The 22,015-nt window shown below is 53.7% G+C and overlaps 1 protein-coding gene across 3 annotated transcripts; it reads left to right on the top strand.

Moving 5' to 3' along the window:
• Positions 1–138: 138 nt before the first annotated feature.
• Positions 139–21,821, top strand: kif17 (kinesin family member 17). Of its 3 annotated transcripts, none has more exons than XM_049734465.2 (14): positions 139–480; positions 796–1,035; positions 1,128–1,274; positions 1,419–1,520; positions 18,064–18,253; positions 18,375–18,830; positions 19,040–19,110; positions 19,206–19,371; positions 19,688–19,740; positions 19,808–19,929; positions 20,245–20,473; positions 20,813–21,071; positions 21,183–21,392; positions 21,562–21,821. In XM_049734465.2, exons 2-14 carry the CDS (start codon positions 805–807, stop codon positions 21,708–21,710), a joined length of 2,385 nt encoding a protein of 794 aa, XP_049590422.1. In that variant the 5' UTR covers positions 139–480; positions 796–804; the 3' UTR covers positions 21,711–21,821. The 3 variants fall into 3 exon arrangements, with proteins under 3 accessions (XP_049590422.1, XP_049590421.1, XP_049590423.1); XM_049734464.2 differs by having other exon boundaries at positions 19,013–19,110; XM_049734466.1 differs by lacking the exon at positions 21,562–21,821 and having other exon boundaries at positions 19,013–19,110; positions 21,272–21,392.
• Positions 21,822–22,015: the final 194 nt, after the last annotated feature.

Genomic DNA, 22,015 nt, shown 5'->3' with positions numbered 1-22,015 from the left:
GTTTTGTTGGTATCACTAACACTCATGTAGCACTTTTGCAGATACCCAAATACCTATGTTGCCCTTACCAAGATGGCCACTGGACGAGAGTCTGCGGTTCTGTTGACAGGCTTATATATTTAAAGTTTGCACCCACTGCAAAGTGCTTTCGTGACATGCGAGACATTCACTAACTTATTTGATTACTTTTGCACCAGTTATGTGATTGTATGATTGTGACCGATCAAGCTGCCCCTACCAAAATGGCCGCCCTGGAAAAAACAGGAGGCTGGCTGCTCGTTGCTAGGCACCGTCCAAATTGTGGAGTGACAACAGAAAAGGCGAAATGAAAGCTGTCACGACACACGAGAAGCGGAAAACTAATTATGCCTTCAATCGGCTTTCTTTTGTCAACGGGCGAGTTATTTTCCACCGAACTTCAGCTGACGTGTTTTTGGAACTGTTTGACGTCGAGTTTTGAAACTATTGCAAGTAGTTCTGGTGAGTGGTCAATTGAAATAAACGTTTTCTTCGACCGGCCGCCATTGTAAGCACACCATAAATTGTTAAAAAAATAAGGAAAAAATATAATGCGCTGTCTTGAATCATTTTAATATTGTCTACGATGTATTCTCACAAGTGTGTTTTGCTTATTCTTTGGCTTTTTAATGTGATGGAGGAAATGTGGCCAATAAGGCTACTACAATTTTCCCAGTCTTTATTTATTCAATCAAAGCACATTTAAAAAAAGTCTCACATTTCAATTAAAATGAAAACGTTTTGGCACAGTGATCGAGAATCTCATCATCCTTCCAGGTGGCTGACATGGGGTCCGAATCTGTGAAGGTGGTAGTCCGATGCAGGCCCCTGAATGACAGGGAGAGAGCTCTGGGTTCCAAGATGGTGCTGACCGTGGATCTGCAGCGCTGCCAGTGTTTCATCAAGAAGCTTGCATCAGCCGACGAACCCCCCAAGCAGTTCACCTTCGACGGGACGTACTTCACCGATCAAACCACAGAGCAGATGTACAATGAGAGCGCCTATCCATTGGTAGAGGTGAGCCTTTATCTCCAATTATTTTCATACAAGCTATTTAAAAATAACTTACATCTGTTCCCTTTAACATAAAATGTATAAATATCTTACAGGGGGTCACAGAAGGATACAATGGCACAATATTTGCGTACGGCCAAACAGGAAGCGGCAAGTCCTTCACTATGCAGGGTGTGTCTGAGCCTCCGGCCCAGAGGGGGGTCATCCCACGAGCCTTTGAACACATCTTCGAGAGCATTCAGGTGGATTTGGCAGCACGTACATGATTGATTGATTGATTGTTTGAGAGTTTGTCCAGTTTGGAGTAACCATCAATTTACCGTTGCCGATGTATAAAAAGTATAAAGTACTAAATGTTCTACAAAAACTTTGGCTGTGTGCGCTAGTGTGCAGAAAATGCCAAGTTCCTGGTGAGGGTGTCCTACTTGGAGATTTACAACGAAGAAATACGAGACCTCTTGGGCAACGACACCAAGCAGAGATTAGAGGTTTGTAGTGTCCTTTACTCTCCGTAACATTAGAAAGTTCCATCCATCCATCTTCTTCCGCTTATCCGGGGACGGGTCGCGGGGGCAGCGGCTTTAGGAGGGACTCCCAGACTTCTCTCTCCCCAGCCAGTTCATCCAGCTCATCCCGGGGGATCCCAAGGCGTTCCCAGGCCAGCTGAGAGACATAGTCTCTCCAGCGCGTCCTGGGTCGTCCCCGGGGTCTCCTACCGGTGGGACATGCCCGGAACACCTCCCCAGGGAGGCGTCCAAGAGGCATCCTGATAAGATGCCCGAGCCACCTCATCTGGCACCTCTCAACATGGAGGAGTAGCGACTCTACTCCGAGTCTCTCCCGGATGACCGAGCTTCTCACCCTATCTCTAAGGGAGAGCCCGGACATCCTGCGGAGAAAACTCATTTCGGCCGCTTGTATCCGGGATCTCGTTCTTTCCGTCACGACCCATAGCTCGTGACCATAGGTGAGGGTAGGAGCGTAAATCGACCGGTAAATTGAGAGCTTTGCCTCTTGGCTCAGCTCGCTCTTCACCACAACGGACCGGTACAGGGTCCGCATTACTGCTGCACCGATCCGCCTGTCGATCTCGCGCTCCATCCTCCCCTCACCCGTGAACAAGACTCCAAGATACTTGAACTCCTCCACTTGGGGCAGGATCTCATCCCCGATCCGGAGAGGGCATTCCACCATTTTCCGATTGAGGACCATGGACTCGGATTTGGAGGTGCTGACCCTCATCCCGACCGCTTCACACTCGGCTGCGAACCGTTCCAGCGAGAGCTGGAGATCACGGCCTGAAGAAGCCAACAGCACCACGTCATCTGCAAAAAGCAAAGACGCGATGCTGAGGTCCCCAAACCGGACCCCCTCAACGCCTCGGCTGCACCTAGAAATTCTGTCCATAAAAATTATGAACAGAATCGGTGACAAAGGGCAGCTTTGGCGGAGTCCAACCCTCACTGGGAACGAATCCGACTTACTGCCGGAAATGCGGACCAGACTCTGCCATCGGTGATACAGGGACCGAACCGCCCTTATCAGTTGCCTCGGCACCCAGTACTCCCAAAGCACCCTCCACAGAACCTCCCGAGGGACACGGTCGAACGCCTTCTCCAAGCCCACAAAACACATGTGGACTGGTTGGGCGAACTCCCATGCACCCCAAAATAACTAATATATAAAAAGATGGCTACGTAAACTTTGGTAACTTGTTGTACTTCGTTAAGCCACTAGGTGGCAACACAGCCTTGTGTTCTGAGAGACCTGTTGACATTCATTGCAGCACACCAGGAAAAAGGGCAATTTTGTGGAAAATTAATGGTATTTTAGTGCCATCCATTCATTTCCTATACCATTGTTGAAGTTGCATTTAATTTAGAAGGAGGATTGGCTAGTATTAAGTTTGCAATATTAACACGATCCACGCGGTTAACAATAAGCGTCACTATTGATTAGCCAAATCATATTGCGAGGCATTCAACTCTGAAAATGCACGATCCGATTTTACGACCTAATCCGGACTTCATGGGTTCGACCCCAGGGGAAGTTTATGAAATGTATTATGGTTAAATTGTTAGTTTTGTTACAAAAAAACAATTTCAAGAACAGTGTCGGGCAGTTAATAAAAAGGAAAAAAAATGCAACATTAATTTACCTTCACAACACTGACTCTGATTTGACACGTTCACGTTGATTGACTATAGATTTCAAGGATATTTTAATCTTTGATTAAAGAATAAAGTACTGCAACGTGTTGTACTGTATGTAGGTTGCCTGGATTGCAATGATCCAGCAGGTGACCTACTGAACAATAGAGTAACGCAGTGCCAGTCCAAAGTCAATACAGTTCTGCTTCATGAGGCCTCATCTACCCATCACGGTCTCGAGGTGGTAGAATGACGAATATTATAGAATTTTAAATGTTTTTGTCATTCCTTGCTGAAATGGTCGAGGGTAGCGCAAGTGGATAACAATCTAGTGTTTCTAATTTATTGTCCTATTTATTGTCTTGAAGTGACAGCTTTAACAGGATCGAGCACAAGCAGTGTTTCATTGTGGGGTTCAACGTAGCTAGTTGAATGCGTACACGCCGCGATTTTTTTTTTTTTAAGGTTTGTAATTTTTTTGTTCACGTAACACGACGCGTGCATTTGATTGATTTTCGAACAGAAGCAACTGCAAAACTGGTAATTATGTATTCCGACGCGACGATACATTAGCGACGATTGGATACGACACTTATATGTCCGATTATGCGTAGGACGTGAAAGCAATGTTTGGTCTGGGTTGGACAGGAAACGACAGACGCGCAGCGTGTCCCCTACGCGGTCGGGGAGAAGAATGGCTAATGGTCTGGGATACATGTAGATGAGACTGAGCGTGAAAACATGACGATGACGGATACTTTAAAGTAGTTTTAACCTATTTTCCAAAACGGCTCACCACCTGAGACCCAAGAAGCGTGACGCATCTTTCCCACACGACTGTTCTATTCCCCCGCGGGAAAGGAGACAACCAGAGGACAGGACCCTCTTTGTGAGTCCCATTTCACTGTAAGCCTTATTTTTCTTCTTATTATTACCTGCCCGGTCGTGTATGCGTTCTATTCTCCTTTTTAACTTTCCCTGTGATGTTCGGGAACGCCCTTGATGGGTAAGACCGTTGTTTAATTCCTCCATGTATTTGATCGTCGTTGACAGTGGGAAGAAAAGCACCAGTCTGCCGCATTTCCTCAAACTCTATTCTACTTTCCAAAGGAGCATCTGTAAATCCTCCGGCCCTAAGAAAGGGATGTGTGGACGGGATGTGGGAGCCCCCCCACCCCCCTCTTCTAATGCGGCCATTGAATGAGTCCTTTCTTGGGGACAAGGGGTGTACGTGGTGTTTGGGCCGCCAGGAAAATGGCTGATTTATCTTATTTCTTATTTATCTTATTTATTCAAGCGTTTAATGGACTTGTGGAATGGTAGCTGTCTCCACCCTGGCGAGCGAGCGAGGGGAGGCCGGCCAGCAGCTTCTGCTCATGGCCGATGGTGTTGTCTCGCGTACGGCCTCATGAAAATGCCAATTTTATGACTGAGGGCTCTGTTGAAACCAATTGAATCTCTTTTTGTAGTTCATCACTATAAAATACTCACACCGCTGTAATCTCCATTGTTTGTTGACGTCACCGCCTGGGATTGGGTATCGGCTATGTTCACATGAGGTAGCATCCATTCAAAGGTAACAAACTGCTGTCTAGTGTCGTTTCAGTCAATGCTAGTGGTAAAATCTTTGAACACACACCGATTGCGGTTTGTGTTCCAGAGTTGGCGCCGATTGCGGTTCGTGTTCCAGAGTTACCGCCGATTGCGGTTCGTGATCCAGATTTTCCGCCGATTGCGGTTCGTGTTCCAGAGTTGCGGTTCGTGTTCCAGAGTTTCCGCCGATTGCGGTTCGTGTTCCAGAGTTGCGGTTCGTGTTCCAGAGTTGCGGTTCGTGTTCCAGAGTTGCGGTTCGTGTTCCAGAGTTGCCGCCAATTGCGGTTCGTGTTCCAGAGTTGCCGGCGATTGGGGTACGGACTTCCAGAGTTGCCGCCGACTGCGGTTCGTGTTCCAGAGTTGCCACCGATTGCGGTCCGTGTTCCAGAGTTACCGCCGATTGCGGTTCGTGTTCCAGAGTTGCCGGCGATTGCGGTTCGTGTTCCAGAATTGCCGCCGATTGTGGTTCGTGTTCCAGAGTTCCCCCCGATTGCGGTTCGTGTTCCAGAGTTGCCGCTGATTGCATTTCGTGTTCCAGAGTTGCCGCCGATTGCGGTTTGTGTTCCAGAATTGTCGCCGATTGTGGTTCGTGTTACAGAGTTGCCGCCGATTGCGGTTCGTGTTCCAGAGTTTCTGCCGATTGCGGTTCGTGTTCCAGAGTTGCAGTTCGTGTTCCAGAGTTGCCGGTGATTGCGGTTCGTGTTCCAGAATTGCCGCCGATTGCGGTTCGTGTTCCAGAGTTGCCGGTGATTGCAGTTCGTGTTCCGAGTTGCCGCCGATTGCACGTTTGTTCCAGAGTTGCCGCCGATTGCGGTTCGTGTTCCAGAATTGCCGCCGATTGGCAAAGCAAGGCAAAGCAAGCCGAGTCTGAGTCCGAGGCGAGTACGAGGCGAGGCGAGGCGAGTACGAGGCGAGGCGAGTACGAGGCGAGGCGAGTACGAGGCGAGGCGAGTACGAGGCGAGGCGAGGCGAGGCGTGGCAAGGCAAGTACAGGCAAGTGCAGGCAAGTACAAAGCACGGCAAGTACAAGGCACGGCAAGTGCAAGGCAAGGCAAGGCAAGGCAAGGCAAGGCAAGGCAAGGCAAGTACAAGGTCAAGTACAAGGTCAAGTCAAGTCAAGTCAAGTCAAAGGCACGGCAAGTACAAGGCAAGTACAAGGCCAAGTCAAGTCAAGTCAAGTCAAGTCAAGGCAAGGCAAGGCAAGGCCAAGTCCAAGTCCAAGTCCAAGTCCAAGTCAAGGCAAGGCAAGGCAAGTACAAGGCAAGTACAAAGCACGGCAAGTACAAGGCAAGGCAAGTCAAGTACAAGGCAAGGCAAGTCAAGTCAAGTCAAGTACAAGGCCAAGCTAAGTCAAGTCAAGTTAAGTCAAGTACAAGGCCAAGCTAAGTCAAGTCAAGTTAAGTCAAGTTAAGTCAAGGCAAGTACAAGGCAAGTACAAGGCAAGTACAAGGCAAGTACAAGGCAAGTATAAAGCACGGCAAGTACAAGGCAAGTACAAGGCAAGTATAAAGCACGGCAAGTACAAGGCAAGGCAAGTCAAGTCAAGTACAAGGCCAAGCCAAGTCAAGTCAAGTCAAGGCAAGGCAAGTACAAGGCAAGTACAAGGCAAGTACAAGGCCAAGTCAAGTCAAGTCAAGTCAAGTCAAGTCAAGTCAAGTCAAGTCAAGTCAAGTCAAGTCAAGGCAAGGCAAGGCAAGGCAAGGCAAGGCAAGGCAAGGCAAGGCAAGTACAAGGCAAGTATAAGGCACGGCAAGTACAAGGCAAGTATAAGGCACGGCAAGTTCAAGGCACGGCAAGTTCAAGGCAAGTACAAGGCAAGGCAAGGCAAGGCCAAGGCCAAGGCCAAGGCCAAGGCCAAGGCCAAGGCCAAGGCCAAGGCAAGGCAAGGCAAGGCAAGGCAAGGCAAGGCAAGGCAAGGCAAGGCAAGGCAAGGCAAGGCAAGGCAAGGCAAGGCAAGGCAAGGCAAGGCAAGGCAAGGCAAGGCAAGGCACGGCAAGCACAAGGCAAGTACAAGTTCGATGCGAGGCGAGGCGAGGCAGGACAAGTACGAGGCGAGGCGAGGCGAGGCGAGGCGAGGCAAGGCAAGTACAAGGTAAGTACAAGGCAAGTATAAGGCAAGGCAAGTACAAGGCAAGGCAAGTACAAGGCAAGGCAAGTACAAGGCAAGGCAAGTACAAGGCAAGGCAAGGCAAGGCAAGGCAAGGCAAGGCAAGGCAAGGCAAGGCAAGGCAAGGCATGGCAAGGCATGGCAAGGCATGGCAAGGCAAGTACAAGGCAAGTACAAGGCAAGTACAAGGCAAGGCAAGTAGAAGGCAAGGCAAGTACAAGGCAAGGCAAGTACAAGGCAAGGCAAGGCAAGGCAAGGCAAGGCAAGGCAAGGCAAGGCAAGTACAAGTACAAGTTTGATGCGAAGCGAGGCGAGGCGAGGCAGGACAAGTACGAGGCGAGGCGAGGCGAGGCGAGGCGAGGCAAGGCAAGTACAAGGCAAGGCAAGTACAAGGCAAGTACAAGGCTAAGGCCAAGTACAAGTCCAAGTCCAAGTCAAGTCAAGTCCAAGTCAAGTCAAGTACAAGGCAAAGCCAAGTCCAGTCCAAGTCCAGTCCAAGTCCAAGTCCAGTCCAAGTCCAAGTCCAGTCCAAGTCGCAAGTCGCAAGTCGCGAGTCGCGAGGCACAAGGGGCAAGGGGCAAGGGGCAAGGGGCAAAGCGCAAGGTGCAAGGCGCAAGGCAAGGCAAGGCAAGTACAAGGCCAAGTACAAGTAGTACAAGTCAAGTCAAGTCAAGTACAAGGCAAGTACAAGGCAAGTACAAGGCAAGTACAAGCCAAGTCCAAGTCCAAGTCCAAGTCCAAGTCCAAATCCAAGTCCAAGTCCAAGTCCAAGTCCAAGTCAAGTCAAGTCTCAAGGCGCAAGTCGCAAGGGGCAAGGGGCAAGGCGCAAGGGGCAAGGCGCAAGGGGCAAGGCGCAAGGGGCAAGGCGCAAGTGGCAAGGCAAGGCGCAAGGGGCAAGGCGCAAGGCCACAAGGCGCAAGGCCGCAAGGCGCAAGGGGCAAGGGGCAAGGCGCAAGGTGCAAGGGGCAAGGCGCAGGGGGCAAGGCGCAAGGGGCAAGGCGCAAGGGGCAAGGCGCAAGGGGCAAGGCGCAAGGGGGCAAGGCGCAAGGGGCAAGGCGCAAGGGGCAAGGCGCATGGGGCAAGGCGCAAGGGGCAAGGCGCAAGGGGCAAGGCGCAAGGGGCAAGGCGCAAGGAGCAAGGCCGCAAGGTGCAAGGGGCAAGGCAAGGCGCAAGGGGCAAGGCGCAAGGGGCAAGGCGCAAGGGGCAAGGCACAAGGGGCAAGGCGCAAGGGGCAAGGCGCAAGGGGCAAGGCGCAAGGGGGCAAGGCGCAAGGGGGCAAGGCGCAAGGGGGCAAGGCGAAGGGGGCAAGGCGAAGGGGGCAAGGCGCAAGGCAAGGCGCAGGGGGCAAGGCAAGGCAAGGCAAGGCAAGGCAAGGCAAGGCAAGGCAAGGCAAGGCAAGGCAAGGCAAGGCAAGGCAAGGCAAGGCCAAGGCAAGGCCAAGGCAAAGCAAGTACAAGGCAAGTACAAGGCGAGGCGAGGCGAGGCGAGGCGAGGCAAGTACAAGGTGAGGCGAGGCGAGGCGAGGCGAGGCGAGGCAATGCAAGTACAAGGCAAGTACAAGGCAAGTACAAGGCAAGTACAAGGCAAGGCAAGTACAAGGCAAGGCAAGGCAAGGCAAGGCAAGGCCAAGGCAAGGCAAGGCCAAGGCAAGGCAAGGCCAAGGCAAGGCAAGGCAAGGCCAAGGCAAGGCCAAGGCCAAGGCAAAGCAAGTACAAGGCAAATACAAGGCGAGGCGAGGCAAGGCGAGGCAAGTACAAGGTGAGGCGAGGCGAGGCGAGGCAAGGCGAGTACAAGGCAAGGCAAGGCAAGGCAAGGCAAGGCAAGGCAAGGCAAGGCAAGGCAAGGCAAGGCAAGGCAAGGCAAGGCAAGGCAAGGCAAGGCAAGTGCAAGTGCAAGTGCAAGTGCAAGTGCAAGTGCAAGTGCAAGTGCAAGTGCAAGTGCAAGGCAAGGCAAGGCAAGGCAAGGCAAGGCAAGGCAAGGCAAGGCAAGGCAAGGCAAGGCAAGGCAAGGCAAGGCAAGGCATGGCATGGCATGGCATGGCAAGGCAAGGCAAGGCAAGGCAAGGCAAGGCAAGGCAAGGCAAGGCAAGGCAAGGCAAGGCAAGGCAAGGCACAGGCACAAGCACAAGCACAAGCACAAGCACAGGCACAGGCACAGGCACAGGCACAGGCACAGGCACAGGCACAGGTACAAGCACAGGCACAAGCACAGGCACAAGCACAGACAGGATCGAGCACGGGCAAAGCGCTGGCACCCGCACAAGCACAGGCAGGCGCAGGCTCAAGCAGTGGCACAAGTACAGGCGTGGCGGAGCACAAGCAGGCACAAGCACAGGCACAGGCCCAGGTTCGGCACAGTATTGTACGGCTCGACACAGGCACGGGCACAAGCACAAGCCAAGCACAAGCTGGAGCACAGGCACAGGCACGGCCCGGGAGAGCACGGCACTGGCACGGGCGGAAGCACAGGCACGGGCACGGCACGGCACGTCAAGGCTCGGCACGGCACAGGCGCGGGCAGCCACAAGCACAAGCTGGCACGGCACGGCACAGCAAGGCATGGCGCAGCAAGGCAAGGCAAGGCAAGGCAAAAGCCAGGCAAGGCACCGCAAGAGACGGCGAGGCAAGTACAAGGCGAAAGCATGGCGAGACGACAGAGCCAGGCAAGGCAAAGTTACTCAGGGCTAGGCAAGGCAAGGCAAGGCTGGGCAAGGCAAGTACAAGGCAAGGCAAGTACAAGGCAAGGCAAGTACAAGGCAAGGCAAGGCAAGTACAAGGCAAGTACAAGGCAAGGCAAGTACAAGGCAAGGCAAGGCAAGGCAAGTACAAGGCAAGGCAAGGCAAGGCAAGGCAAGGCAAGGCAAGGCAAGGCAAGGCAAGGCAAGGCAAGGCGAGTACAAGTACAAGGCAAGGCAAGGCAAGGCAAGGCAAGTACAAGGCAAGGCAAGGCAAGGCAAGTACAAGGCAAGGCAAGGCAAGGCAAGGCAAGGCGAGTACAAGGCGAGGCGAAGCGAGGTGAGGCGAGGCGAGGCGAGGCGAGGCGAGGCGAGGCGAGGCGAGGCGAGGCGAGTACAAGGCAAGGCAAGGCAAGGCAAGGCAAGGCAAGGCAAGGCAAGGCAAGTACAAGGCAAGTACAAGGCAAGTACAAGGCAAGGCAAGGCAAGGCAAGGCAAGGCAAGGCAAGGCAAGGCAAGGCAAGGCAAGGCAAGGCAAGGCATGGCAAGGCAAGGCAAGGCAAGGCAAGGCAAGGCAAGGCCAAGGCAAGGCCAAGGCAAGGCCAAGGCAAAGCAAGTACAAGGCAAGTACAAGGCGAGGCGAGGCGAGGCAAGTACAAGGCGAGGCGAGGCGAGGCGAGGCGAGGCGAGTACAAGGCAAGGCAAGGCAAGGCAAGGCAAGGCAAGGCAAGGCAAGGCAAGGCAAGGCAAGGCAAGGCAACGCAAGGCAACGCAAGGCAAGGCAAGGCAAGTACAAGGCAAGTACAAGGCAAGGCAAGTACAAGGCAAGGCAAGTACAAGGCAAGGCAAGGCAAGGCAAGGCAAGGCAAGGCAAGGCAAGGCAAGGCAAGTACAAGGCAAGGCAAGGCAAGGCAAGGCAAGGCAAGGCACAAGCACAGGCACAGGCACAGGCACAGGCACAGGCACAAGCACAAGCACAAGCACAAGCACAAGCACAAGCACAAGCACAAGCACAAGCACAGGCACAGGCACAGGTACAAGCACAGGCACAAGCACAGGCACAAGCACAGACAGGATCGAGCACGGGCAAAGCGCTGGCACCCGCACAAGCACAGGCAGGCGCAGGCTCAAGCAGTGGCACAAGTACAGGCGTGGCGGAGCACAAGCAGGCACAAGCACAGGCACAGGCCCAGGTTCGGCACAGTATTGTACGGCTCGACACAGGCACGGGCACAAGCACAAGCCAAGCACAAGCTTAAGCACAGGCACAGGCACGGCCCGGGAGAGCACGGCACTGGCACGGGCGGAAGCACAGGCACGGGCACGTCACGGCACGTCAAGGCTCGGTACGGCACAGGCGCGGGCAGGCACAAGCACAAGCTGGCACGGCACGGCACGGTACGGCACGGCATGACACAGCAAGGCATGGCGCAGCAAGGCAAGGCAAGGCAAGGCAAAAGCCAGGCAAGGCACCGCAAGAGACGGCGAGGCAAGTACAAGGCGAAAGCATGGCGAGACGACAGAGCCAGGCAAGGCAAAGTTACTCAGGGCTAGGCAAGGCAAGGCAAGGCTGGGCAAGGCAAGTACAAGGCAAGGCAAGTACAAGGCAAGGCAAGGCAAGTACAAGGCAAGTACAAGGCAAGGCAAGTACAAGTACAAGTACAAGTACAAGGCAAGGCAAGTACAAGGCAAGGCAAGGCAAGTACAAGGCAAGGCAAGTACAAGGCAAGGCAAGGCAAGTACAAGGCAAGGCAAGGCAAGGCAAGGCAAGGCAAGGCAAGGCAAGGCAAGGCAAGGCAAGGCAAGTACAAGGCGAGGCGAAGCGAGGCGAGGCGAGGCGAGGCGAGTACGAGGCGAGTACAAGGCAAGGCGAGTACAAGGCAAGGCAAGGCAAGGCAAGGCAAGGCAAGGCAAGGCAAGGCAAGGCAAGGCAAGGCAAGGCAAGGCAAGTACAAGGCGAGGCGAAGCGAGGCGAGGCGAGTACAAGGCAAGGCAAGGCAAGGCAAGGCAAGGCAAGGCAAGGCAAGGCAAGGCAAGTCAAGGCAAGTCAAGGCAAGGCAAGGCAAGGCAAGGCAAGTACAAGGCGAGGCGAAGCGAGGCGAGGCGAGGCGAGTACAAGGCGAGTACAAGGCAAGGCAAGGCAAGGCAAGGCAAGTCAAGGCAAGTCAAGGCAAGGCAAGGCAAGGCAAGGCAAGGCAAGGCAAGGCAAGGCAAGGCAAGGCAAGGCAAGGCAAGGCAAGTACAAGGCAAGTACAAGGCAAGGTAAGTAGAAGGCAAGGCAAGTACAAGGCAAGGCAAGTACAAGGCAAGGCAAGGCAAGGCAAGGCAAGGCAAGGCAAGGCAAGGCAAGGCAAGGCAAGTACAAGGCAAGTACAAGGCAAGGTAAGTAGAAGGCAAGTAGAAGGCAAGGCAAGGCAAGGCGCAAGGGGCAAGGCGCAAGGCCACAAGGCGCAAGGCCGCAAGGCGCAAGGGGCAAGGGGCAAGGCGCAAGGTGCAAGGGGCAAGGCGCAGGGGGCAAGGCGCAAGGGGCAAGGCGCAAGGGGCAAGGCGCAAGGGGCAAGGCGCAAGGGGCAAGGCGCAAGGGGGCAAGGCGCAAGGGGCAAGGCGCAAGGGGCAAGGCGCAGGGGGCAAGGCGCAAGGGGCAAGGCGCAAGGGGCAAGGCGCAAGGGGCAAGGCGCAAGGAGCAAGGCCGCAAGGTGCAAGGGGCAAGGCAAGGCGCAAGGGGCAAGGCGCAAGGGGCAAGGCGCAAGGGGCAAGGCGCAAGGGGCAAGGCGCAAGGGGCAAGGCGCAAGGGGCAAGGCGCAAGTGGGCAAGGCGCAAGGGGGCAAGGCGCAAGGGGGCAAGGCGCAAGGGGGCAAGGCGAAGGGGGCAAGGCGAAGGGGGCAAGGCGCAAGGCAAGGCGCAGGGGGCAAGGCAAGGCAAGGCAAGGCAAGGCAAGGCAAGGCAAGGCAAGGCAAGGCAAGGCAAGGCAAGGCAAGGCAAGGCAAGGCCAAGGCAAGGCCAAGGCAAAGCAAGTACAAGGCAAGTACAAGGCGAGGCGAGGCGAGGCGAGGCGAGGCAAGTACAAGGTGAGGCGAGGCGAGGCGAGGCGAGGCGAGGCAAGGCAAGTACAAGGCAAGTACAAGGCAAGGCAAGTACAAGGCAAGGCAAGGCAAGGCAAGGCAAGGCCAAGGCAAGGCAAGGCAAGGCCAAGGCAAGGCAAGGCCAAGGCAAGGCCAAGGCCAAGGCAAAGCAAGTACAAGGCAAATACAAGGCGAGGCGAGGCAAGGCGAGGCAAGTACAAGGTGAGGCGAGGCGAGGCGAGGCAAGGCGAGTACAAGGCAAGGCAAGGCAAGGCAAGGCAAGGCATGGCAAGGCAAGGCAAGGCAAGGCAAGGCAAGGCAAGGCAAGGCAAGGCAAGGCAAGGCAAGGCAAGGCAAGTACAAGGCAAGGCAAGGCAAGGCAAGGCAAGGCAAGGCAAGGCAAGGCAAGGCAAGGCAAGGCAAGGCAAGGCAAGGCAAGGCAAGGCAACGCAAGGCAACGCAAGGCAAGGCAAGGCAAGTACAAGGCAAGTACAAGGCAAGGCACAAGGCAAGGCAAGTACAAGGCAAGGCAAGGCAAGGCAAGGCAAGGCAAGGCAAGTACAAGGCAAGGCAAGGCAAGGCAAGGCAAGGCAAGGCAAGGCACAAGCACAGGCACAGGCACAGGCACAGGCACAGGCACAAGCACAAGCACAAGCACAAGCACAAGCACAAGCACAAGCACAAGCACAAGCACAAGCACAGGCACAGGTACAAGCACAGGCACAAGCACAGGCACAAGCACAGACAGGATCGAGCACGGGCAAAGCGCTGGCACCCGCACAAGCACAGGCAGGCGCAGGCTCAAGCAGTGGCACAAGTACAGGCGTGGCGGAGCACAAGCAGGCACAAGCACAGGCACAGGCCCAGGTTCGGCACAGTATTGTACGGCTCGACACAGGCACGGGCACAAGCACAAGCCAAGCACAAGCTTAAGCACAGGCACAGGCACGGCCCGGGAGAGCACGGCACTGGCACGGGCGGAAGCACAGGCACGGGCACGTCACGGCACGTCAAGGCTCGGTACGGCACAGGCGCGGGCAGGCACAAGCACAAGCTGGCACGGCACGGCACGGTACGGCACGGCATGACACAGCAAGGCATGGCGCAGCAAGGCAAGGCAAGGCAAGGCAAAAGCCAGGCAAGGCACCGCAAGAGACGGCGAGGCAAGTACAAGGCGAAAGCATGGCGAGACGACAGAGCCAGGCAAGGCAAAGTTACTCAGGGCTAGGCAAGGCAAGGCAAGGCTGGGCAAGGCAAGTACAAGGCAAGGCAAGTACAAGGCAAGGCAAGGCAAGTACAAGGCAAGTACAAGGCAAGGCAAGTACAAGGCAAGGCAAGTACAAGTACAAGTACAAGTACAAGTACAAGTACAAGGCAAGGCAAGTACAAGGCAAGGCAAGGCAAGTACAAGGCAAGGCAAGTACAAGGCAAGGCAAGTACAAGGCAAGGCAAGGCAAGGCAAGGCAAGGCAAGGCAAGGCAAGGCAAGGCGAGGCAAGGCAAGTACAAGGCGAGGCGAGGCGAAGCGAGGCGAGGCGAGTACGAGGCGAGTACAAGGCGAGTACAAGGCGAGTACAAGGCAAGGCAAGGCAAGGCAAGGCAAGGCAAGGCAAGGCAAGGCAAGGCAAGGCAAGGCAAGGCAAGGCAAGTACAAGGCGAGGCGAGGCGAGGCGAGGCGAAGCGAGGCGAGGCGAGGCGAGTACAAGGCGAGTACAAGGCAAGGCAAGGCAAGGCAAGGCAAGTCAAGGCAAGGCAAGGCAAGGCAAGGCAAGGCAAGGCAAGGCAAGGCAAGGCAAGGCAAGTACAAGGCAAGTACAAGGCAAGTACAAGGCAAGGCAAGTAGAAGGCAAGGCAAGTACAAGGCAAGGCAAGGCAAGGCAAGGCAAGGCAAGGCAAGGCAAGGCAAGGCAAGGCAAGGCAAGGCAAGGCAAGGCAAGTACAAGGCAAGTACAAGGCAAGGTAAGTAGAAGGCAAGGCAAGGCAAGGCAAGGCAAGGCAAGGCAAGGCAAGGCAAGGCAAGGCAAGGCAAGGCAAGGCAAGTACAAGGCAAGGCAAGGCAAGGCAAGGCAAGGCAAGGCAAGGCAAGGCAAGGCAAGGCAAGGCAAGGCAAGGCAAGGCAAGGCAAGGCAAGGCACAGGCACAGGCACAGGCACAGGCACAAGCACAAGCACAAGCACAAGCACAAGCACAAGCACAAGCACAAGCACAAGCACAAGCACAGGCACAGGCACAGGCACAGGTACAAGCACAGGCACAAGCACAGGCACAAGCACAGACAGGATCGAGCACGGGCAAAGCGCTGGCACCAGCACAAGCACAAGCATGCGCAGGCTCAAGCAGTGGCACAAGTACAGGCGTGGCGGAGCACAAGCAGGCACAAGCACAGGCACAGGCCCAGGTTCGGCACAGTATTGTACGGCTCGACGCAGGCACGGGCACAAGCACAAGCCAAGCACAAGCTGGAGCACAGGCACAGGCACGGCCCGGGAGAGCACGGCACTGGCACGGGCGGAAGCACAGGCACGGGCACGGCACGGCACGTCAAGGCTCGGCACGGCACAGGCGCGGGCAGCCACAAGCACAAGCTGGCACGGCACGGCACAGCAAGGCATGGCGCAGCAAGGCAAGGCAAGGCAAGGCAAAAGCCAGGCAAGGCACCGCAAGAGACGGCGAGGCAAGTACAAGGCGAAAGCATGGCGAGACGACAGAGCAAGGCAAGGCAAAGTTACTCAGGGCTAGGCAAGGCAAGGCAAGGCTGGGCAAGGCAAGTACAAGGCAAGGCAAGTACAAGGCAAGTACGAGGCAAGGCAAGTACAAGGCAAGGCAAGTACAAGTACAAGTACAAGGCAAGGCAAGTACAAGGCAAGGCAAGGCAAGTACAAGGCAAGGCAAGGCAAGTACAAGGCAAGGCAAGGCAAGGCAAGGCAAGGCAAGGCAAGGCAAGGCAAGGCAAGGCAAGGCAAGGCAAGTATGAGGCAAGGCAAGGCGAGGCGAGGCGAGGCGAGGTGAGGTGAGGCAAGGCAAGGCAAGTATGAGGCAAGGCAAGGCGAGGCGAGGCGAGGCGAGGCGAGGCGAGGCGAGGCGAGGCGAGGCGAGGCGAGGCGAGGCGAGGCAAGGCAAGGCAAGTACAAGGCAAGGCCAAGGCAAGGCCAAGGCAAGGCCAAGGCAAGGCCAAGGCAAGGCCAAGGCAAGGCCAAGGCAAAGCAAGTGCAAGGCAAGTGCAAGGCAAGGCAAGGCAAGGCAAGGCAAGGCAAGGCAAGGCAAGGCAAGGCAAGGCAAGGCATGGCAAGGCATGGTAAGGCAAGGCAAGGCAAGGCAAGTACAAGGCAAGGCAAGGCAAGGCAAGTACAAGGCAAATACAAGGCAAGGCAAGTACAAGGCAAGGCAAGGCAAGGCAAGGCAAGGCAAGGCAAGGCAAGGCAAGTACAAGAAGTACAAGTACAAGTACAAGTACAAGTACAAGTCAAGTCGAGGCAAGTACAAGGCGAGGCGAGGCAAGTTCAAGGCAAGTTCAAGGCAAGGCAAGGCAGGGCAAGGCAAGGCAAGTACAAGGCAGCGCAAGGCAGCGCAAGGCAGCGCAAGGCAGCGCAAGGCAAGGCAAGGCAAGTACAAGAAGTACAAGTACAAGTCAAGTCGAGGCAAGTACAAGGCAGCGCACGCAAGTACAAGGCAGCGCACGCAAGGCAGCGCACGCAAGGCAGCGCACGCAAGGCAGCGCACGCAAGGCAGCGCACGCAAGGCAGCGCACGCAAGGCAGCGCACGCAAGGCAGCGCACGCAAGGCAGCGCACGCAAGGCAGCGCACGCAAGGCAGCGCGGGGCAACGCGGGGCAGCGCGGGGCAGCGCAGGGCAGCGCAGGGCAGCGCAGCGCAGGGCAGCGCGCGCAGGGCAGCGCAGCGCAGGGCAGCGCGCGCAGGGCAGCGCAGGGCAGCGCGAGGCAGCGCGAGGCAGCGCGAGGCAGCGCGAGGCAGCGCCAGGCAGCGCAAGGCAAAGCATCTGTGGTCTCTTAAGGTTTCTCATTTCCCCTAGCTGGAGTTTTGAGTTTTCCCCTTGCCCTCTTGGGAGTTTAAGATCAGGGGATGTTTGAGAATATTTGCCATTTTTCACATGTCATGAGTGTTGTTGTTAGTCACCTAAATGTTGAACAGAGGCTGTGATTTACCAAAGTCGAATTTTTTGTTTGGCAGCCTCAGACATGGCAAATAAAAACTCTTGAATCTTGAACATTGTTACATAATGGAAACTGCTAACACCGTTAGCAAAGTGTGGAGTAGCACACTAGTTCTCATTTGTGTCTGCATGTTTGAATTTGTTTTAGGATTGCCCCAGCGAGCTGACACATAATGGAATCCGCCACTGAGGGGCTGACACCGTTAGCAAAGCGTGGAGTAACACGTCGACAGACGATCTAAATAAGTCATAGTTGTTGTTCAACTGTTCCTCTTTTTTTTTTTTCATGACTGTAATGTAGCGTTGGCCATCGCCTGTACGCCGACGGCAGTTGCGCCTCCGTGCGTCAACTGATAAGGAATATTGAACGGGACGACGGCGTCGCGGCGCGGCGCATCCCCCGATAAATAAAAATAGAATAAAGCCTTCACCGTGTTATGTTGCAGGTGCATTTGCTGTGCACCGTCCGTAGAGACGGCAGGCGGGCGGAGAATCGATTAAATCCCCGCGATCATTAAAATCCAAGGTAAACGCTGACATTTCAGGCAGCCTGTTAGTTTGACTGACTGAGGGGTGTAACGCGCGCCGCGCAAATGCATACTATATGGACAGGGGAGCGCGGGAAGATCAGTGGCCGAAATGCATTAATGTCACATGTCATTATTATTTGCCGCCAAAAAGCCTCCCTCGTCCGCTGCCACTAGACTCAAGAGGGTGGGGGCCTTGGGTGGGTGGGTGTAGTGAGGCCGAAATGCATTAACGTCACACGCCCGGGCGGCCATTATTATTTGCCGCCAAAACGCTTCGTCCGCTGCCACTAGACTCAAGAGGGTGGGGGCCTTTGTAGTGAGGCCGAACTGCATTAACGTCACACGCCCGGGCGGCCATTATTATTTGCCGCCAAAACGCCTCGTCCGCTGCCACTAGACTCACGAGGGTGGGGGCCTTGGGTGGGTGTAGTGAGGCCGAAATGCATTAACGTCACACGCCCGGGCGGCCATTATTATTCGGCGCCAAAAAGCCTCGTCCGCTGCAAGAAAGCTGCAAGACATACATTGAAAAATTGAAAAAAATAAATAAAAATATAATCCGCTGTGGAAACCAAGTAAGAACGCCACCAGAGGGAAAAAGGGAATATCCGAGCAATAATAATAAATTTTATTACAGGCTCTTGGCCCACAGGGTAAAAAAAAAAAAAAAAAAAATCACATACATTAAAATAAATATGTTTATGTGTGGTCACAAACAGTTTTTTTTTTTTTCTCTCTGCGGCTAGCTAAAAGAGCACCCGGAGCGCGGGGTGTACGCTCGGGACCTGTCCATGCACACGGTACACAATGTGCTCGAGTGCGAGAAGGTGATGGAACGCGGCTGGCGGAACCGTGCCGTGGCCTACACCTTGATGAACAAGGACTCATCTCGCTCGCACTCCATCTTCAGCATCCACCTGGAGATGTGCCACACAGGTCAGGCCATACACACAAAAACTGTACAAACACATCCTTTGTTTTTTGAGGTGAGAAGATAATGAAATATTGAAAGCTCTATAGCGCCAATAAAAAACTCGGTGTTGTTGTCTCTCCACAGACGCAGCAGGCCAGGACCACCTCAGAGCCGGGAAACTCAACCTGGTGGATCTGGCGGGAAGCGAGCGTCAGTCCAAAACGGGCGCGACGGGCGAGCGCCTGCGCGAGGCCACCAAAATCAACTTGTCGCTCTCGGCCCTGGGCAACGTCATCTCGGCCCTGGTGGACGGCCACTCCAAATATGTCCCCTACCGCGATTCCAAACTGACCCGGCTGCTACAGGACTCGCTGGGCGGCAACACACGAACCCTGATGGTGGCCTGCCTCTCGCCGGCCGACAGCAACTACGAGGAGAGCCTGAGCACGCTACGCTACGCCAACCGCGCCAAGAGCATCCGGAACCGGCCGCGCATCAACGAGGACCCCAAGGATGCGCTGCTTCGAGAGTACCAAGAGGAGATAAAGAAGCTGCGGGCCCTCATCTCGGGCCAGCTTGCCTCTGATGGCCCCGTTCCACGTGAGTAGAGGAATTCTCATATTTGAAGTTTAATTCCTGAAAAGTACGTTTAATATTGTTATTGTTTTATTGAATTTTCAAGTCTTCTAAATCCATAGCAACTACAACTGTTTTATTTTGAGCATTAGGGTTGTATTTGTTTTAATTACATGGCGGGCCGGATCAAATGCTCCTCCATCAAGTCATGTCTGAATGCTTAAATGCTGCAGCCATCATGTCCAAGCACCAAGGAGAGGTTTCCACTAGCCCCGCCGATGGTGACAAGGAGAAGATTAAAAAGGTAGCTTCCAGCAGAATGTTCCCACGCTCACATATCACTTGACGTCATGGCCGCTGTTGTCCTGTTGGAGTTGACTTACTACTCTGGCCTTTTAGGACTACGAGGAAAGACTGGCCAGGCTGCAGGCTGACTTCAGCGCCGAGCGGGAATCCAAGGCCAAGCTGCAGGAGGACATTGTTGCCCTGCACACCTCCTATCAGAGCAAACTGTCTGTCCTGGAGAAGATCAAATCCACTAGGGGGAGCTCTTCCCCAAAGAATGGTAAGCTTGACAATTTCAAAACGTCAGCAACACATGTGCAATATGGAACCTAGTCCTTGCTACAAATACCGAAAAATATGAGTGAAATGGAAATGTAGGTCAGATTACAACAATAATACAAGCGCTTTATCACTTTTTATGTTTCATAAAAGAATAATATCTAATTATGTAGATTGCACTTAAGCATTGAACTCATGTAGACGCTATATAAAAAAACCTTAAACAAATAAATAAATAACTGAATTTACAAATCGCAACCCATGAATAGGGAAAGTTCATTGTTTTGTCTTTTATTTGCTTTGTCTCCCACCACAAGAGAGCCCCAGCAGTGTGACAGCAGAGGACCTCTCCCCCAACAGCATTAATGAGGTGCACACACATGAAGAAAAGCACTCCGCCATCAACATGTAAGCCTAACTTCTGCTTTGCACCATAGCTGAGCCAGCCCACTGTGCCACGTGCTGCTGAAGAGGTCCAAACAAGTCCAGATGGAGTGCCAGAAGAGTCACCTGGTGTCAGCACAGCAGGGGATGTGGAGCAGAAAGAAGCCCTGGAGAGGTTGGTGGCCTGCTGCTATGTATTCTTACTTTCAGCACCAAGGACAGTCCAGGTGGATTGACCTATCTCATGAATCCCAAAACACATTTCTACACATTATTATCTTATTGTAAACAAATCTCTGTAAATTGGTTAAAACCTTCCAAAAATACCACAAGGGGACTTTCCAATAGTATTCATTTGGGAAAATACTACATTGACCAAAAGTGATTTCAACAAGACTAAAACCCACTTTGAAAGACATTCAGACCTCCACCTGGCCAGAAGACACAGCTGGGCAGATGGACTTTACCCACTTCATTGTCTCCTGTGCAGGCTACGGAGGCTGGAGCAAGAGGTGGTTGGCGGCGAGCAGGCCCGCAACAAAGAATTCCAGCAGAGGCAGCGGCAGAGGAGGACGGTGGCCGATCAAAGGAAAGCTCAGCTTGTCAAAGCTTTGTCGGAAAACAGCGAGGAGAGCGACAACGTGCTGTTCAGTGTCTACGACTCCATTCAGGAGGAGGTTCATGCCAAAGGGCAAACGCTCCTCAAGGTCCAGGGAAAGGTCAGTCACAGCGCCACAACAGTCACGTATACCGGCCAAAAATGTTAGACACGATTGCACCTCTAATTGTATTATTATTGTTGTTTTGGATAGTCTAAACTATTTATAGTAACCTAAATATAAAATTATATTATTTTGTCTGTTAGATAAACATAACCCAAATTCAAGATGTGTCCTATTAAAAAGTAAAAAAATACATTTAATCAAAACTCAAAGACTCACTGATGTAATTGTCAATCAAAGTGGAGCATGATTATTTTTGTAAGAGCAGCATTTTTGATACACCTGAAATCCACGAGTCGGAAACATCTTCTAAAACATGACCTTTTTATTGATCAGCTGAAAGCGGCCAAACTGGAGATCCGCGACCTGCAGACGGAGTTTGAGGAGGAGAGAAACGACTACCTGGCGACCATTCGTCGCCTGGAGCGCGAGGGCCAGCTCCTTCACGGCCTGCTTGAGCGCATGGCACCGTTGGTTCGCCGGGACTGCAACTACAGCAGCTTGGAGCGCCTGAAGCGAGAGGCCGCGTGGGACGAGGAGAGCGCCACTTGGAGGATTCCCGACGTGACCATCCAGAGAACCACGCTTCCCTCAGGTGTTTTTTTTTCCTCATTTGGTGGACTCGACTCAAATAGCCTGTTTAAAGCGGTATTGCATTCCGGCCGTGTCCCAATTTCAAGACGTTCTTCGTGTCCTCTTCCCTCAGCCGCGCCTTCAAAGCTCTCTCCACCCATAGTCCCTGCTGATGATCCCGAAACACTTGCGGCGCAGTCTCAAGCCTGTGTTCCTCAGCAGGCTGAGGAGGACCGCTACAAGGAGCTTCTGGACCGCAGCGACAGTGAAAACATTGCCAACGCTTACTTCAGATCCAAGAGGGCCAGCCAGCTGCTCAGAGGTGAAACAGCTGCGGGACATGGTGAGCAGATGCATACGCAGCGACTACCTTCTGTCAATCTCACAGATCAATTTTACAACGAGTATAAAAAGTCCACACACCCCTGCTTTTTTGTGGTGTGAAAAAAATGAGGCATTTTTGAATCAGTTGTGTTAGGCGAGGAAATGAACCTGAACGCCTTCTTCTGCAGCCACCCACGGCCCCACCCTCTGGAATGGCTCACCCAACCTCAGCACAAACGCAAGCCTGGACTCCATCATGCCACGCCCCTTCCGCCTGGAATCCTTGAGCGTCCCGGCATCCAAGGCAAAGCGGAAAAAAAACAAATCTCATCAATAACGGAAGCAAAGTGTTACTTTCACAAATCATGTCCAACCTCACTCGTTTTAGACTACTTTTTTAGACCGTTTGAATCTTACTGCTTCATTAAAGTCACCATTTTAGCATTTATTGCACGATTAACCGTAAAGATGCTTTTAGGACTTTACTTTTTAGGCTCCAGCCTGCTGGCCCTGTGTGTCACATTTCACAATTTAACCTCCATCATAGAATGAGTTGACAGTAAGCGAGCCGTATCAGTTTCAGAACTTGACACCCCTTATTTGCCGTAGAAATATAAGCCATAGATCACACACACACACACA

This window comes from Syngnathus scovelli, chromosome 11 (assembly GCF_024217435.2).
Source record: "Syngnathus scovelli strain Florida chromosome 11, RoL_Ssco_1.2, whole genome shotgun sequence".
Taxonomy (NCBI): domain Eukaryota; kingdom Metazoa; phylum Chordata; class Actinopteri; order Syngnathiformes; family Syngnathidae; genus Syngnathus; species Syngnathus scovelli.
Note: the sequence above shows the minus strand (reverse complement) of the source record. Positions and strands in the feature narration are given on the sequence as shown.

What these genes read in the sequence shown, in the direction of transcription:
- kif17 (XM_049734464.2), top strand. Translation starts at nt 805, where the DNA reads ATGGGGTCCGAATCTGTGAAGGTGGTAGTCCGATGCAGGCCCCTGAAT. An exon ending in CCTGGAGATGTGCCACACAG is followed by an intron (nt 18,254 to 18,374) that starts GTCAGGCCATAC and finishes GTCTCTCCACAG; the next exon opens with ACGCAGCAGGCCAGGACCAC. An exon ending in GAGAACCACGCTTCCCTCAG is followed by an intron (nt 21,072 to 21,182) that starts GTGTTTTTTTTT and finishes CTCTTCCCTCAG; the next exon opens with CCGCGCCTTCAAAGCTCTCT.